At 42.4% G+C, this 16,290-nt stretch overlaps 2 protein-coding genes across 2 annotated transcripts in view; one reads left to right on the forward strand and one right to left on the reverse strand.

The window, feature by feature from the left end:
- The window catches only part of LOC117084433 (serine/threonine-protein kinase ULK2-like), a 49,107-nt gene that overhangs the window by 12,210 nt on the left and 20,607 nt on the right, over window positions 1-16,290 (reverse strand). Inside the window, exons 5-9 of the mRNA XM_033213119.1 lie at window positions 11,523-11,696; window positions 9,493-9,566; window positions 7,094-7,195; window positions 5,495-5,553; window positions 2,835-2,917 (exon numbers count right to left, since the gene is read on the reverse strand). Coding sequence (XP_033069010.1) covers window positions 2,835-2,917; window positions 5,495-5,553; window positions 7,094-7,195; window positions 9,493-9,566; window positions 11,523-11,696 — 492 coding nt within the window. The remainder of the gene's footprint in view (window positions 1-2,834; window positions 2,918-5,494; window positions 5,554-7,093; window positions 7,196-9,492; window positions 9,567-11,522; window positions 11,697-16,290) is intronic.
- On the forward strand, window positions 3,995-4,524 carry LOC117084440 (NADH dehydrogenase [ubiquinone] 1 beta subcomplex subunit 4-like). The gene has a single exon (XM_033213128.1). The coding sequence runs from the start codon at window positions 4,135-4,137 to the stop codon at window positions 4,522-4,524; it is 390 nt and encodes a 129-aa protein (XP_033069019.1). The 5' UTR covers window positions 3,995-4,134.

Here is a 16,290-nt window from a genome sequence, read left to right on the forward strand (position 1 = left end):
AATCCCAGTTACTCAGGAGGCTGAGGCAGGAGAATCGCTTGAACCCAGGAGACAGAGGTTGCAGTGAGCAGAGATCGCGTCTCTGCACTCCAGCCTGGGCGACAGAGCGAGACTCCGTCTCAAAAGAACAAACAAGCAAACAAAATTAGCAGGGCATGGTGGCAGGCGCTTGTAATCCCAGCTACTTGGGAGGCTAAGAAGAATGGCTTGAACCTGGGAGGCAGAAGTTGCAGTGAGTCAAGATCGTGCCACTGTACTCCAGCCTGGGCAACAACAGCAAAACTTCGTCTCAAAAACCAAACAAAACAGGCCGGGCATGGTGGCTCACACCTGCAATCCCAGCACTTTGGGAGGCTGAGGTGGGCAGATCACAAGGTCAGGAGTTCAACACCAGCCTGGCCAAGATGGTGAAAAACCCTGTCACTACTAAAAATATAAAAAATTAGCCGGGCGTGGTGGCGAGTGCCTGTAATCCCAGCTACTCGGGACGCTGAGGCAGAGAACTGCCTGAACCCAGGAGGCGGAAGTTGCAGCGAGCCAACATCGTGCCACTGCACTCCAGCCTGGGTGACAGAGCGAGACTCCGTTTCAAAAACAAAACAAAGCCGGGTGCCGTGGCTGACGCCTGTAATCCCAGCACTTTAGGAGGCTGAGATGGGCAGATCACGAGGTCAGGAGATCCAGACCATCCTGGCTAACACGCTGAAACCCTGTCTCTACTAAAAATACAAAACAATTAGCCAGACATAGTGGCGGGCACCTGTAGTCCCAGCTACTCAGGAGGCTGAGGCAGGAGAATGGCGTGAACCCGGGAGGCAGAGCTTGCAGTGAGCTGAAATCGCGCCACTGCACTCCAGCCTGGGCGACTGAGTGAGATACCGTCTCAAAACAAATTAATTAATTAATTAAATTAACAAAACAAAAAATTAGCCGACTGTGGTGATGCAGGCTTGTAGTCCCAGCTATTAAGGAAGCGGAGGTGGGAGAATCACTTGCGCCGAGGAGTTCAAGGTTGCAGTGAGCTACGATCACACCACTGCATTCCCAGTCCAGCCTGGGTAATACAGTGAGGCCTTTTCTCAAATAAAGGGGAAAAAAAAGAGAAAATAATCTATTTAATAAATATTGCTGGGCATGGTGGCTCACATCTGTAATCTCAGCATTTTGGCAGGCCAAGGTGGGTAGATTGCTTGAGCCCAGGAGTTTGAGACCAGCCTAGACAACATAACGAAACCCTGTCTCTACAAAAAAATACAAAAATTAGCCAGGGGTAGTGTTGGACACCTGTAGTCCCAGGTACTGGGCAGGCTGAGGTTGGAGGATCACCTGAGCCTGGGGAAGTCGAGGCTGCAGTGAGCCATGATCATACCACTGCACTCCAGCCTGGGTGACAGACTAAAATCCTGTCTCAAAAAAAAATTTTTTTAATTAAATAAATAAATAGCAACCACAGGCTGACAACTCCCCAATCTGCCCCCAGTCTAGACTTTTCTGAAATTCAAGTGCACTTCTGACATCCACCCTTAGACATCCAATGGTTATCTTAAATGTAACATATCCAACAGAAACTCATCTTGTCCCCATTGCCTGCTCTATCCATACAGTCTTTCCCATCAGTGTAACTGACAACATCCTTTCAGCTGATCAGGCCAAAAACTTTGGAGTCATCCTTGAGTCTTCTCTCTCACACCCTCAGATTCAATTCTTCAGTGAATGCCGTTGCCTCTACCTCCAGAAAGACTTCTTACCACCTCCACTGCTATTATCCTAGTCGAAGCTACACTCATCTCTCACCTGGGTAACGACAAGAGTCTCCTGATTAGTCTCCCAGCTTCTGCTCTTCCCCTTATATGCACACAGTCTATTCTCAAGCAGCAGCCAGCTTGATCCTTTCTAAAAACATTAGTCAGATCACTTTTCCTCCACTCAAAACTCTCTAATGGCTCCCATCACACTTTGTGGGAAAACCCAAGTCTTCAACTGGCTTTCTAGTTGTTCCTCAAGCTTACAGGCATGTTCCCAGCCCTAAGCATTTGTATTGGCTGTTCACTCTGCTTAAAAAGCTCTTCCCACAGATATCCTATGGCTCACTCTCATTTCAAGTCAAGTCTTTGTTCAAATGTCACTTTCTCAATAAGGTCTTCACTGACTATCTTATTTAAAATTTCAAGGCCGGGCGCGGTGGCTCAAGCCTGTAATCCCAGCACTTTGGGAGGCCGAGACGCGCGGATCACGAGGTCAGGAGATCGAGACCATCCTGGCTAACCCAGTGAAACCCCGTCTCTACTAAAAAATACAAAAAAACTAGCCGGGCGAGGTGGCGGGCGCCTGTGGTCCCAGCTACTGGGGAGGCTGAGGCAGGAGAATGGCATAAACCCGGGAGGCGGAGCTTGCAGTGAGCCAAGATCTGGTCACTGCACTCCAGCCTGGGCGACAGAGCGAGACTCCGTCTCAAAAAAAAAAAAAATAAAAAAATAAAAAAATAAAATAAAATAAAATTTCAATCCCCACCCCCACTCCACCCCCACTTCTTTATTCCCACAATACTTAGCAACTTCTAATATAATATGTAACTATGGTTTTTAATTTGTTTCTTGTCTCTCTCTACCACTAGAATATATACTACATGAGGACAGTGATTTTATTACTCTATCTCCCATACCTAGAACATAGTAATAAACACTCAATAAATATTTACGCAACTAGTGAAGAAAATAAACAAAAAGAAAAGCGAAACTGACTTCAATTTTCTTCTGAAATCTCTATTTTTTAAATCTTTCAGCACATAAAACAATGAAGTTAGAAAGCATGCAAAAGTTGAAACTATTTCTTACCAAAGTCCATTCTATCTTTTTGGTTTCTCTGAAGCAAACCCAAAAGGAGATTAGCCAAATAAGGTGATGTTTCTCTGGGAATACTGGGGGAAAGGAAAAACACAACCACCTAAGTGATAAGTTTATATATATAAACAACATTAATTTTTGCCTTCCATATAGTAAACTAAAACATGTATGTGGTTTCACAAATACCAATACATTTATACCAAGAAGACCATGTAAGAGTCATCTAAAGAAGGAAAAAAAAGCACTAAACTGCCTTTGAGAAATAGCATCAAATTGAGAAGATTCCTGTACTGTGCTTGTTGTTATCTGAGTATCTGCAGGAGTAAGGCACCTCACAAGCCCAATGTGGAGTTTTACCATGACTTCAATCTTGCACTAATAGTTGCTATAATGTTCTCTATTACAAAATAGCCACCTCCATTTCCATCTGGAAAAGGGCAGCACTTAAACACAAGTGAGAACTAATACAACTTCCTAACATCCAATATGAAAACAACAAGCAATAGGAAAATGAGTGAAGCAATAGAAGTACACAATTCAAAGAATAAGAATTACAAAAATATATTAAACAGGCTGGGCACGGTGTCTTACGCCTGTAATCCTAGCACTTTGGGGCGGGTGGATCACTTGAGGTCAGGAGTTCAAGACCAGCCTGAACAACATGGTGAAATCCTGTCTCCACTAAAAATACAAATATTAGCCGGGCGTGGTAGCCTGCCTGTAGTCACAGCTACCTGGGAGGTTGAGGCAGGAAAATGGCTTGAAATCGGGAGGTGGACGTTGCAGGGAGCCAAGATCATGCCACTGCACTCCAGCCTGGCAATAGAACAAGACTCTATCTCAAAAAAAAAAAAAGAAAAAGAAAAAGAAAATGATATTAAACAAGTACAAAGGAGCCAAACTCACTAATGAAGAGAACAATCTAAATTAAATTAATAGCTAACTGGTCCTTATGCATTTGTACAGCATCAAATCCGCTAACATTCTGTGTTGGTAAAAATGAGGGAAAAGGGGCAGTCTTCTATCTTGCTGTATTCACTGGGATAGCCTATTTGGAAAGTGTATCTTTTGGTCTGACAATTCCATTTCTAGGAGTCCAAACTAACAAAATGCACACATACACAAAGGTGTACACAGACACACACACACACATACTTCACTAGAGCCTGTTTGTAGTGACCAAAAAATGAAAACAGGGATCTGATTAAATAAAATAATGTACATCTATGGGACTCTCTGTGGCATTTAAAAGCATACACTGGCAGGTGCAGTTGTGCCCTGGGTCACCAAGATGTCGTTCCCAAAGTATACTCCATCGCGCCTGGCCACTCTGCCCCCAGCCCTCGACCCAGCCAAATACGACATATCTCCAGAAACCCGACGGGCGCAAGTTGAGCCATTGGCCATAAGAGTCTGGCTGAAACGAGAGTACCTGCTTCAGTACAACCACCCCAACTGCAGAGGGCTCATCGAAGATCCTGCCTTGATTCGTTGGACCTATGCAAGATCAGCAAATACCTATCCTAATTTCAGACTCACTCCTAAAAACTCACTCTTGGGAGCTCTGTGTGGACTTGGACCCCTCTTCTTCTGCTATCATGTTTTCAAAACTGACAGGGACAGGAAAGAAAAGCTCATCCGGGGAGGAAAATTGGGTCAGACATTTAATCTCTCATGTTAAGTCTGTCGATGACTATATGTACTCCTGCCTATATAAATAGTCTATTAATCATTAAAAAACAACAACAAAAAAAGCATACAGTTGGCCAGGTATGGTGGCTCACATCTATAATCCCAGCACTTTAGGAGGCCAAGGTGGGAGGATCACTTGAGGTCAGGAGTTCAAGACCAGCCTGGACAACATGGTGAAACCCCATCTCTACTAATAAAAAAAAAAAATACAAAAATTAGCCAAGTGTGGTGGTGGGCACCTACAGTCCCAGCTACTAGGGAGGCTGAGGCAGGAGAATTGCTTGAACTAGGGAGGCGGAGTTGCAGTGAGCCTAGATCGTGCCACTGCACTCCAGCCTGGGCAACAGAGCAAGACTCTAGTCTCAAAATAAAAAAGCATACAGTGGCCTTCCACATCCTGTTGAGGAACATCATCTGTGATGTACTACAAAGTAAAAAACAGAAGGACACTGCAAACAACTCACAAAATATGATGTAATTTGTCTTAAACTATGTGTGTGTATAAATACATACATAAACAAGCACTCATCTCAAGATACAAGTTCAAGAGAAAACAAAAGGAAAACAAGCACTCAAACATGTATAAAGAACTCCCACAAAAACTATGTAGAAAGAGACACAGCAAACTCTTGTTACCCCTAAAGAAGAGAGCAAAGCTGTGGGGAATTCACTTTCTACTTTCTGCGTATCTATTCTGTCCATATTACCCTCCCCACAAGGAACACATGTAACTTCCGTATCTTTTTCTTTCAAATTTACATTTTAAAAAAGAAAAAAAAGAGTACAGTACTACACAGACACCTATGATGTGCCACCAATTTTCCAATTTGCTATAACAAATGCTTTCACATTATCAACTAAAAAAGAATTCAAAAATGAGAATACATAAAACACAAACAGTTCAAATAAACAACACTGTGTTCACAAATAGTAAAACCCAGTGTAATCTAAACACATACCTAGGCATTAAGCTCCTGTTTTTTTCATAAAACATCCTTAAGTCTTGAGGACTATTGGCCTATTAAAAAAAAAAAGATTTAATTTCCTAAACAATGGGGGCAAAACTTCCAAATCATATGATTGACACTCATATTCTTTTTTTTAACGGATTGAGGGAGTGGGAGTTTCAAGGAAGGGATTCAGAGGAAAGGAGGGAAAGTATGAGGGAGGAAGGAAAGGAAAGAGAGATGACGCTCATATTCTTGCTACAGAACATAGATTCTCAACTTGAAAGCCATGGACTGCTGAAGGAGCCATAACTGGTCATTACGAAGTCATAAAACCTATGACATTGTGTGAAAATTCTGTACATCTGAGTATAATGTACCTTTTCTGAGGTACCTTTTCTGAGGTCAGACTCTCAGAGGAGCCTGAAACTTAGAATAGATTAAGGGTCACTATTCTGAAGGTTACATGGCCTGCCCAATAAGTACGTTATTGTTGGGTAAAATCCAGGTGTACTTTACCTTAGGACCCTAAAGGAATTCAAAGAAAAGAACTATGTATACTGCTACTATGCAGTCTCTCCACAGCAACAAGTAGCTGGTAACAACAACTGCTTAAATGTAGAAGCCTCCTCTACAATGCAAACTAGACTAAGAAATTAAAAGTGTTTAACCTGACTGTGTCACTAATTTTCTTAATATTATCTTGGGCAAATATTTTCATTTTGTTCCAGTTTTCAAATTCAAAGATCTTCTTTATAACATAAGAAATTAAGCCGGGCGCGGTGGCTCAAGCCTGTAATCCCAGCACTTTGGGAGGCTGAGACGGGCGGATCACGAGGTCAAGACATCAAGACCATCCTGGCTAACACGGTGAAACCCCGTCTCTACTAAAAAATACAAAAATCTAGCCGGGCGAGGTGACGGGCGCCTGTAGTCCCAGCTACTCGGGAGGCTGAGGCAGGAAAATGGCATAAACCCGGGAGGCGGAGCTTGCAGTGAGCTGAGATCCGGCCACTGCACTCCAGCCTGGGCGACAGAGCGAGACTCCGTCTCAAAAAAAAAAAAAAAAAGAAAAGAAATTATAACATGACAATATGAACTCAAGAGAAATCATCGTGATTATACTCTACAGGGTCACTTTTTGACAGGATGTTGGGGGAGAGGAGAAGACAGACCCATAATAATTTCCATAAAGCGTACATAATTACCTCCCTCTCACCTAGCAGTGTCAGGAATAGAGAGCTAGAGATGGTTTCCAGAGATCTCCCCAGACAGCCCCAGCCCTCGTGTGGATTCCAGGATCTCAAAACCAGGCTAACCAGGAAGCTGTGGTGTCACCATTCACACCCATTTCCCACCAGGCTGTTAGCCCTGATCCCAACATACAACAGACTGCATGCCCAGTTCAACTACAAAGGGCAAGCAGATAAAAGGGGAAAACCAAAAGATGTTCTGACTCACTAAAGCAGTTTTTGCCTATAAAAGAATCAAAGTAAGTCACAGAGGAGCCAAAAACACTGCTTTCAAAGTATTCTTCATTTTACAAATCAAACGCAACTATAAAATGACAAGATCCCAAAACTGAGGACATTAAGAAAAAAGTCAGCCTACCTGAAAAGGTGGTTTTCCAACTAGGCATTGGTATATCACTGTTCCTATGCTCCACAAGTCAGCCTTAGCATCATAATGTTGAGACATAATAACCTCAGGAGCCTGGGGACAGAGAAATTTAAGGGGCATGCAGTATTTACATAATTAATATGCACATATTAATTAACTGCTAAAGGTGACACTCCTAACAAACTACCAGAATAAAACAACACCCTGTGATAGTTCTCTAACAAATAATAAGGCAATGAACTTACAACATATTATCATATATTTACTAGTAAATCTCAAAATCAATGCTGCATGAAAAGGGGCAAGTTATAGAAACAAATGTTTCAACTGATTATAATGGACACATAAAGTACAATGAGAGGACCAAAATAATAACAAAGAAAAACACACACCATAGGCCATGGTGTATAAAATACATACACCATAGGACAGAGGTTCCCTCAGGTGTGTGAAAGGAGCAGAGGAGGAAATGGAATCAGGGAGAAGTACAAAAGGAACCTGGGCTGTCTCCAATATACATACGTAAAAAAATATATATATATATATATATTTTTTGAGAACAAGTCTCACTGTGTCACCCAGGCTGGAGTGTAGCGGCACGATCTCAGCTCACTGCAACCTCCACCTCCTGGGTTCAAGCGATTTTCCTGCCTCATCCTCCCGAGTAGCTGGGATTACATGCGCCTGTCACCACACCCAGCTAATTTTTTGTATTTTTAGTAGAGACGGGGTTTCACCATGTTGGCCAGGCTGGTCTCGAACTCCTGACCTTATGATTCTCCCACCTCGGCCTCCCAAAGTGGTGGGATTACAGGCATGAGCCACCATGCCCAGCCTACTTTATTTCTTTCAAAAACAAGATCAAGACAAACATGGCAAAATGCTAACTTTGTGAAATATGGATGGTGGGTACATAGGTGTTTGCTATATTATTCCCTATGTTTTTTGTAATCTGAACACTTTTACAGTAATAAAAACTATGACGCAAAACCCCACACAATAATAAAAATTGTCCTAAAAGCAAAACCATTTATATGCTGCTTTGTTACAGGTATTTTCCCACCTCTCATCAAATTTTGCTTTTTAAATATACCATTAATCAGGACAAATATTAAACAGAAATGGAAAATATACTTAAAGATAGTTTTATTTCCCACGTGTAACATTTCTTTTTAACTTTAATTCTTTTTGGAAATGGGGTCTTGCTGTGTTCACAGGCTGGCCATGAACTCCTGGGCTTCAGAAGTCCTCCTGCCTCAGTCTCCCAAGTGGCTGGGACCAAAGGCATGCATCACTACATCCAGCTCAGAGATAACATTTTTATTTATTTTCCCTAGCAAATTTCTTATTAAGTCAATTTCCTTTAATAATCAGCCAAAGCACTCTAACCTCAAGGCTAAACTAATTTTTTTTTTTTTTGAGACGGAGTCTCGCTCTGTCGCCCAGGCTGGAGTGCAGTGGCCGGATCTCAGCTCACTGCAAGCTCTGCCTCCCGGGTTTATGCCATTCTCCTGCCTCAGTCTCCCGAGTAGCTGGGACTACAGGCGCCCGCCACCTCGCCCGGCTAGTTTTTTGCATTTTTTAGTAGAGACGGGGTTTCACCGTGTTAGCCAGGATGGTCTCGATCTCCTGACCTCGTGATCCGCCCGTCTCGGCCTCCCAAAGTGCTGGGATTACAGGCTTGAGCCATCGCACCCGGCCGGCTAAACTAATTTTATACTCAAGAAGTACAAAGTAATTTTAAAATTTATATTTTTTACAAATTTAAAATATATAAAATTTATTATATATAAGCAGTAAAATTATGATCCACAGTAAATCTGATAAAATTTTTTTTGAATTTGATTAATAGTTCAAAGTTGATTTTAGTTTAGAGAAATTCTGAATTTAATATAAACCCATTTTAAACTTAGAACTGAAATAGGTACATTTCACATAATTCTGAAGCTCTAGAATTAAGGTATTTCCAGACTTAACACTGCACATTAGTTTAGAAGTTTCATAACCTAACCCTATAATACATGATGATATCTATATGAGACAATAAAGGGGAAAGCGGAGATATTTCAGCTTTGAGTGTGAGGCTAATAGAAAAAACATCTACAATATAGGGATCCTGTCAAGAGAGTTAACATGCAAAAGATGAGCACATCCTACAGCTGAAGAAGTGCTCCCATAAGGTGTTTTTTAAGCATTCCTACTTTTATAGTTCACTATGCTAAGGCAAAAGATTTCTGCATTACAGCATTATCAGTAATATAATTAACATTAATAATAACAACTTGGATTATATGTAAGATCACATCTTATTTGGAAGCAAGCATTATATTTAAATTCCAATGCTTATGGAGCCACGCTTTAAACACACAAGGATGCAAACACTCACTCACCATGTACATCGGGGATCCACACAGTGTTGCAGCCATCATATTACTATGTAGGTAACGAGCAAAACCAAAATCCGCTATTTCACAAAATAGAAAGTAGAAAAGCAAATTATATCTTCGCTCATACCTAACATACATCATATGATTCTTCAAGACACAAGAAGGCACAAAGGACTGTGAAAAATAAACAGCTTACTGAATATCACTGTCCACCAAAGAAAAAAGTAGCTACCTCAATTTCTTTTTTTTTTTTTTGAGACGGAGTCTCGCTCTGTCGCCCCGGCTGGAGTGCAGTGGCCGGATCTCAGCTCACTGCAAGCTCCGCTTCCCGGGTTCACGCCATTCTCCTGCCTCAGCCTCCCGAGTAGCTGGGACTACAGGTGCCCGCCACCTCGCCCGGCTAGTTTTTTGTATTTTTTAGTAGAGACGGGGTTTCACTGTGTTCGCCAGGATGGTCTCGATCTCCTGACCTCGTGATCCGCCCGTCTCGGCCTCCCAAAGTGCTGGGGTTACAGGCTTGAGCCACCGCGCCCGGCCACTACCTCAATTTCAACAAGCTAAAAATAGTAGTAATCGTCAACTGTACAAGTCACTCCTCTGCCAGATTTGTAACCAAGGTGCATGAAACTTTGCAAGTGAAAATGCTAATTATAATAAGTAGCTCATTAATACAGTTTTCATTAAATATCAATATCAGATGTAGAATGTGAACAATTATGTTTTTATTGTTTCAAATAATTTTGAGGTACTGCTAAAAAAAACCTGCGAAGAGCTAAACTAGATGGTCTCTGAGATCCCTATGTCAAAAGCCTAGGAACTGTAAAGAATCAGGGTAGCCGGGCGCGGTGGCTCAAGCCTGTAATCCCAGCACTTTGGGAGGCCGAGATGGGCGGATCACGAGGTCAGGAGATCGAGACTATCCTGGCTAACACGGTGAAACCCCATCTCTACTAAAAATACAAAAACTAGCCGGGCGAGGTGGCGGGCGCCTGTAGTCCCAGCTACTCAGGAGGCTGAGGCAGGAGAATGGTGTAAACCCGGGAGGCGGAGCTTGCAGTTAGCTGAGATCTGGCCACTGCACTCCAGTCGGGTGACAGAGCGAGACTCCGCCTCAAAAAAAAAAAAAAAAAAGAATCAGGGTTATGGCTGGGCGTGGCGGCTCACACCCATAATCCCAGCACTTTGGGAGGCCAAGGTGGGCGGATCACCTGAGGTCAGGGGTTTGAGACCAGCCTGGCCAACATGGTGAAACCCCGTCTCTACTAAAAAAAATATACAAAAAAAAATTAGCTGGGTGTGGTGGAACACGCCAGCTACTTGCGCATCCCAGCTACTTGGGAGGCTGAGGCAGGAGAATCTCTTGAACCTGGGAGGCGAAGGTTGTAGTGAGCCGAGATCGTGCCTCACTCCAACCTGGGTGACAGAATGAGACTCCATCTCAAAGAAAAAAAAAGAAACAGGGTTATTAATTTGCTGCCAGTAACTACACCACATCAATTTCCTCTCGAGAGACACAGGTATACATATTTAGAGCTCCTGATAAGGGCGTCAGCATTGCCTGAGACTTAGCAGACACTGTCAGTAATGTAAAGGATTCACCTAAGAGAACTCCACGATCTCAATAAAAATATCAAAATTGCATCAATAAAATCCATCATTTAGCCAGCTGTGGTGGCTCACACCTGTAATCCTAGCACTTTCAGAGGCTGAGGCGGGCAGATCACCTGAGGTTAGGAGTTCAAGACCAGCCTGGCCAACATGGTGAAACCCCGTCTCTACTAAAAATACAAAATTTAGCTAGGCATAGTGGTGCATGCCTGTAATCGCAGTTACTCAGGAAGCTGAGGCAGGAGAATCGCTCAAACCCAGGAGGCGTAGGTTGCAGTGAGCCGAGATCGTCCCACCACACTCCAGTCTGGGCAACAGAGCAAGACTCCATCTCAAAAAACAAAATTCATCATTCAACAAAGCTAAAGTTGTCTAAAAATAGTTTCAAAAATGTCCTTTCCATAACACAATACATGGCCATTTACCTATTTTGATGCGAATACCACTGACACTTGATTTTCTGCGATTAGCATAGGACAGCAAGATATTCTGTGGTTTGAGATCTCTGTGGATGATTCCTTTGCTGTGCAGGATTCGCATGGCAGCAGCAATCTGATGCAGAAACACTCTGATGGTGTCTTCACTGAGAGTTCCTTTTGCTGGTACAAAAGGAGTCACGTAAATATTTAAGCACAAAAAATCAAATACCATCTGCATATTCCATCAAGAGGATTGAGTTGTGAAGGACAGCATGAAGGGAATAAGGAATTTGTATTCACATTTATTCATTTTTAACTTTAATAATTGACGTTTATGAAGAGATATCAGATTTCTCAAAACTTGTAGTCAACCTGTCGTAAAGAGAACTGATGGGCACTTTCATCTTGTTTCACCTGTGTGTTTTGCTTTTCCCTTCATGTTTTTACTGCTGATGGTGCCCACATGACTCTGAACACCATAGGTACTCAATAAATACGAATGTCCTTTACAAGCCAAAAGCTAAGTTCCCCTTCATATCAGTCAAATATCTGGAATAAGTGTCCATATTTAATTCCAACCATTATGTGAACACAAGTTACAAACAAGTAAAATCTTTGACCAGAGGGACCTGGATACTACTGCTACCTGTACCTGTGAGGAATCTGTGTTACTGTATCCACTCTGTCCTTTTATCTCCCATATCCCCCATTCCACTAGAATATCTTTCATAACTAAAGATACCTAAGAATAAATGTTTTAACCTATTTCACCACTATAAAGAGGTGATATGAACATTATTTGAAAGTAGTGAGTCATTATTCAGTAAATTTTTTTTTTTTGAGACAGAGTTTCACTCTGTCCCCCAGGCTGGAGTGCAGTGGCACAATCTCGGCTTACTGCAAGCTCCGCCTCCTGGGTTCAAGAGATTCTCCTGCTTCAGCCTCCCGAGTAGCTGGGACTACAGGCATGTTTCACCATGCCCAACTAATTTTTCTATTTTTGTAGAGACAGGGTTTTGCCATGTTGGCCAGGCTGGTCTTGAACTCCTGACCTAAGTGATCCACTCGCCTCGGCCACCCACAGTGCTGGGATTACAGTGAGAAACATCGTGACCAGCCTATTCAGTAAATTCTACAGTATTTCTGTGTATGCCTGAGCACATTGTGGTTAACAGCTTGATTTGGAGTCTGGCTGCCTTTGTTCAACTCCTAGGTCTTCCACTGAATGTGTTACCCTAAAGACGATCCCTCTGTGCCCACTTTCCTCATGTATAAAAGTTGATGAGACTACATGAGGTTGACATGATGATTAAATAAAACCCATTTAATAATGAAAACTTCTGCTCGTTTCAGCAGCACATATAATAAAATTTGTACAGAGAAGATTAGCAAAAAATATTTACATTAAAAAGAAGCCAGGCACGGTGGCTCACGCCTGTAATCCCAGTACTTTGGGAGGCCAAGGCAGGTGGATCACGAGGTCTGGAGATCGAGACCATCCTGGCTAACGCGGTGAGACCCCCGTCTCTACTAAAAATACAAAAATATTAGCCGGGCTTGGTGGTGGGCGCCTGTAGTTGCAGCTTCTCGGGAGGCTGAGGCAGGAGAATGGCGTGAACCCGGGAGGCAGAGCTTGCAGTGAGCCGAGATGGCGCCCTGCACGCCAGCCTGGGTGACAGAGCAAGACTCCATCTCAAAAAAAAAAAAAAAAAAAAGAAAAGAAAAAAATTATGAAATCTTTAGAAAAGGGCTTTGCACATAATATTTCAATGTAGTAAGTATGCAAATAAGCTTATTACAATGAGTCTAAAAGTCACAAGTGTAATTCCTTATCTCCACTGAGGATTTAGTATCCATGTACCTATTTAAATTATCTGTGATGCATGTCTATCCACGTAATTCTTAGAATATGTTCTGGCCAGGCGCGGTGGCTCAAGCCTGTAATCCCAGCACTCTGGGAGGCCGAGACGCGTGGATCACGAGGTCAGAGATCGAGACCATCCTGGCTAACACGGTGAAACCCCGTCTCTACTAATAATACAAAAATATTAGCTGGGCTTGCTGGTGGGCGCCTGTAGTCGCAGCTTCTCGGGAGGCTGAGACAGAAGAATGGCGTGAACCTGGGAGGCGGACCTTGCAGTGAGCCGAGATCGCGCCACTGCACTCCAGCCTGGGTGACAGAGCAAGACTCCATCTCAAAAAAAAAAAAAAAAGAAAAAAAGAAAAGAAAAAAATATGAAATCTTTAGAAAAGGGCTTTGCACATAATATTTCAATGTAGTAAGCAAATAAGCTTATTACAATGAGTCTAAAAGTCACAAGTGTAATTCCTTACCTCCACTGAGGATTTAGTATCCATGTACCTATTTAAATTATCTGTGATGCATGTCTGTCCATGTAATTCTTAGAATATGTTCTACATAACCTTTCCATTTGTAAATAAGAGAGAAATAACATTAATACTTGGAACAAGTGAAATATTATGGTTTTAAAATCATTTTAATGACCTGTCAAGTTTTACATGTCCTTAACATCTTCAAATAAAAGAAAACTTTATGATTTAAAAATTATCAAATATGGCCCAGTGTGTGGCTCATGCCTGTAATCCCAGCACTTTGGGAGGCCATGACAGATGGATTGCTTGAGCCCAGGAGTCTGAGACCAGCCTAGGCAACATGGTAAGACTCTGCCTCTACAAAAAATTAAAAATTAAGGCTGAGTATGGTGGCTCACACCTGTAACCCCAGCACGTTGGGAGGCCAACGTGAGCGAATCACCTGAGCTCAGGAGTCTGAGACCACCCTGGGTAACATGATGAAACCCCACCTCTACTAAAATGCAAAAAATTAGCCAGGCATGGTGGCACACGTCTACAGTCCAGCTACTTGGGAGGCTGAGGCATGAGAATCCCTTGAGCCTGGGAGGCAGAAGTTGCAGTGAGCCGAGATCATGCCACTGCACTCCAGCTTGGATTACACAGATGCCATCTCAAAAATTAATAAATAAAATTTAAAAAAATTTCGGGGGGCTGGGTGCAGTGGGTCACGCCTGTAATCCCAGCACTTTGGGAGGCCAAGGCAGGTGGATCATGAGGTCAGGAGTTTGAGACCAGCCTGGCCAACACGGTGAAATGCTGTCTCTACTAAAAATACAAAAATTAGCTCAGCATGGTGGTGCACACCTGTAGTCCCAGCTACTCGGGAAGCTGAGACAGGAGAATAGTCTGAACCCGGGAGGTGGAGCTTGCAATGAACCGAGATCCTGCCACTGCACTCCAGCCTGGGCAATAAAGCAAGACTCCATCTCAAAAAAAAAAAAAAAAAAAAATCATCCTTTGGAGATGAACACTGTTAACAATTTGATGTGCATTTTTCCAGATCTACTTTCTTGCAGATGCTAATATATATATTATTGCATAATAGTGGGGAGGTCAAATCAACAACTAGAACTTTATTTTTGTAATGTTTTACTTAAATTACATTGTGACAACTGAAATGGATGATATATTTAAAATTCATTTTGGCTGGGCACGACAGCTCACGCCTGTATTCCCAACACTTTGGGAGGCCGAGGAGGGTGGATCGCCTGAGGTCAGGAGTTCAAGACCAGCCTGGCCAACATGGCGAAACCCCATCTCTACTAAAAATACAAAATTACCCAGGCACAGTGGCAGGTGCCTGTAGCATACTTGGGAGGCGGAGGCAGGAGAATGGCTTGAACCTAGGTAGCAGAAGTTGCAGTGAGCCGAGATCGCACCACTGCACTCCCGCCTGGGCGATGGAGTGAGACTCTTGTCTCAAAAAGACAAAAAAAAGAAAAAAGAAAGAAAATGTAAAAGGTGTTTGTTTCAAAGAGCAAATTAAAGGACTAAATGATCCTATTGTGACACAATGGTATTCAACCTTCTAGACATTCCAGACCTTCTAAACATTCCAGACCTTCTAGACCAGTGCTCTCCAACATGAATATTAAGGTGGCCACACATCAAACTTTCCATTTTCTTGTGGCCAGATTTTAAAAGGTGAAAAGAAAGAGATATAATTAATATATTTAACTCAATATATCCAAAATATTACCATTTCAACTCGTAATAAATATTTTTAAATTAATGAGATTTAATCATTCTTTCCTTCTGATGAAGTATTCAAATTCCGTTGTGCATTTTACACTTATAGCACATCTTGATTCTGACTAGCCACATTTCAAGAGCCCAATGTGGTCAGTGGCTACGATATTGGACAGTGCAGCTCTCAATAATTCCTCTAAGAACCAGAATTTCTTTCACGTGTCTTTAAAGTGCTTTCATACTACAAGGGATTCCCTTACAGACTGTGACAGAGAAAGACCAGGGAGAAGTTATAAAACCAAAATCATACAGCAGTATGAGTAAACACTGGTGCTAGAACCATGCTTGCCTGACTGACTCCAACATTCAAGCTCTTAAGCTCTTCACTATTGAGTCTCCTAACAATATTGCTTTCGAGTATCAAACACAAGAGTTCAACAAAACTGTTGTAATAGTGCTTCTACGGGTGAATAATAGTTGCTAATGAGACTCATATTCTCTTTTTTTTTAACAACATGATCTCTAGAAAATAAAAAACTGATATTCTTTTTTTGTTTTCTGAGACGGAGTCTTGCTCTGTCACCCAGGCTGGAGTGCAGTGGCATGATCTCAGCACACTGCAAGCTCCGCCTCCCGGGTTCACGCCATTCTCCCGCCTCTCCCTCCTGAGTAGCTGGGACTACAGGCGTCCGCCACAACGCCTGGCTAA

The sequence above is a fragment of the Trachypithecus francoisi genome, unplaced genomic scaffold (genome assembly GCF_009764315.1).
Source record: "Trachypithecus francoisi isolate TF-2019V2 unplaced genomic scaffold, Tfra_2.0 Contig00485, whole genome shotgun sequence".
NCBI classification, from domain to species: Eukaryota; Metazoa; Chordata; class Mammalia; order Primates; family Cercopithecidae; genus Trachypithecus; species Trachypithecus francoisi.

Coding starts and splice junctions, on each gene's coding strand:
- LOC117084440 (XM_033213128.1), top strand. CDS start 4,135: ATGTCGTTCCCAAAGTATACTCCATCGCGCCTGGCCACTCTGCCCCCA.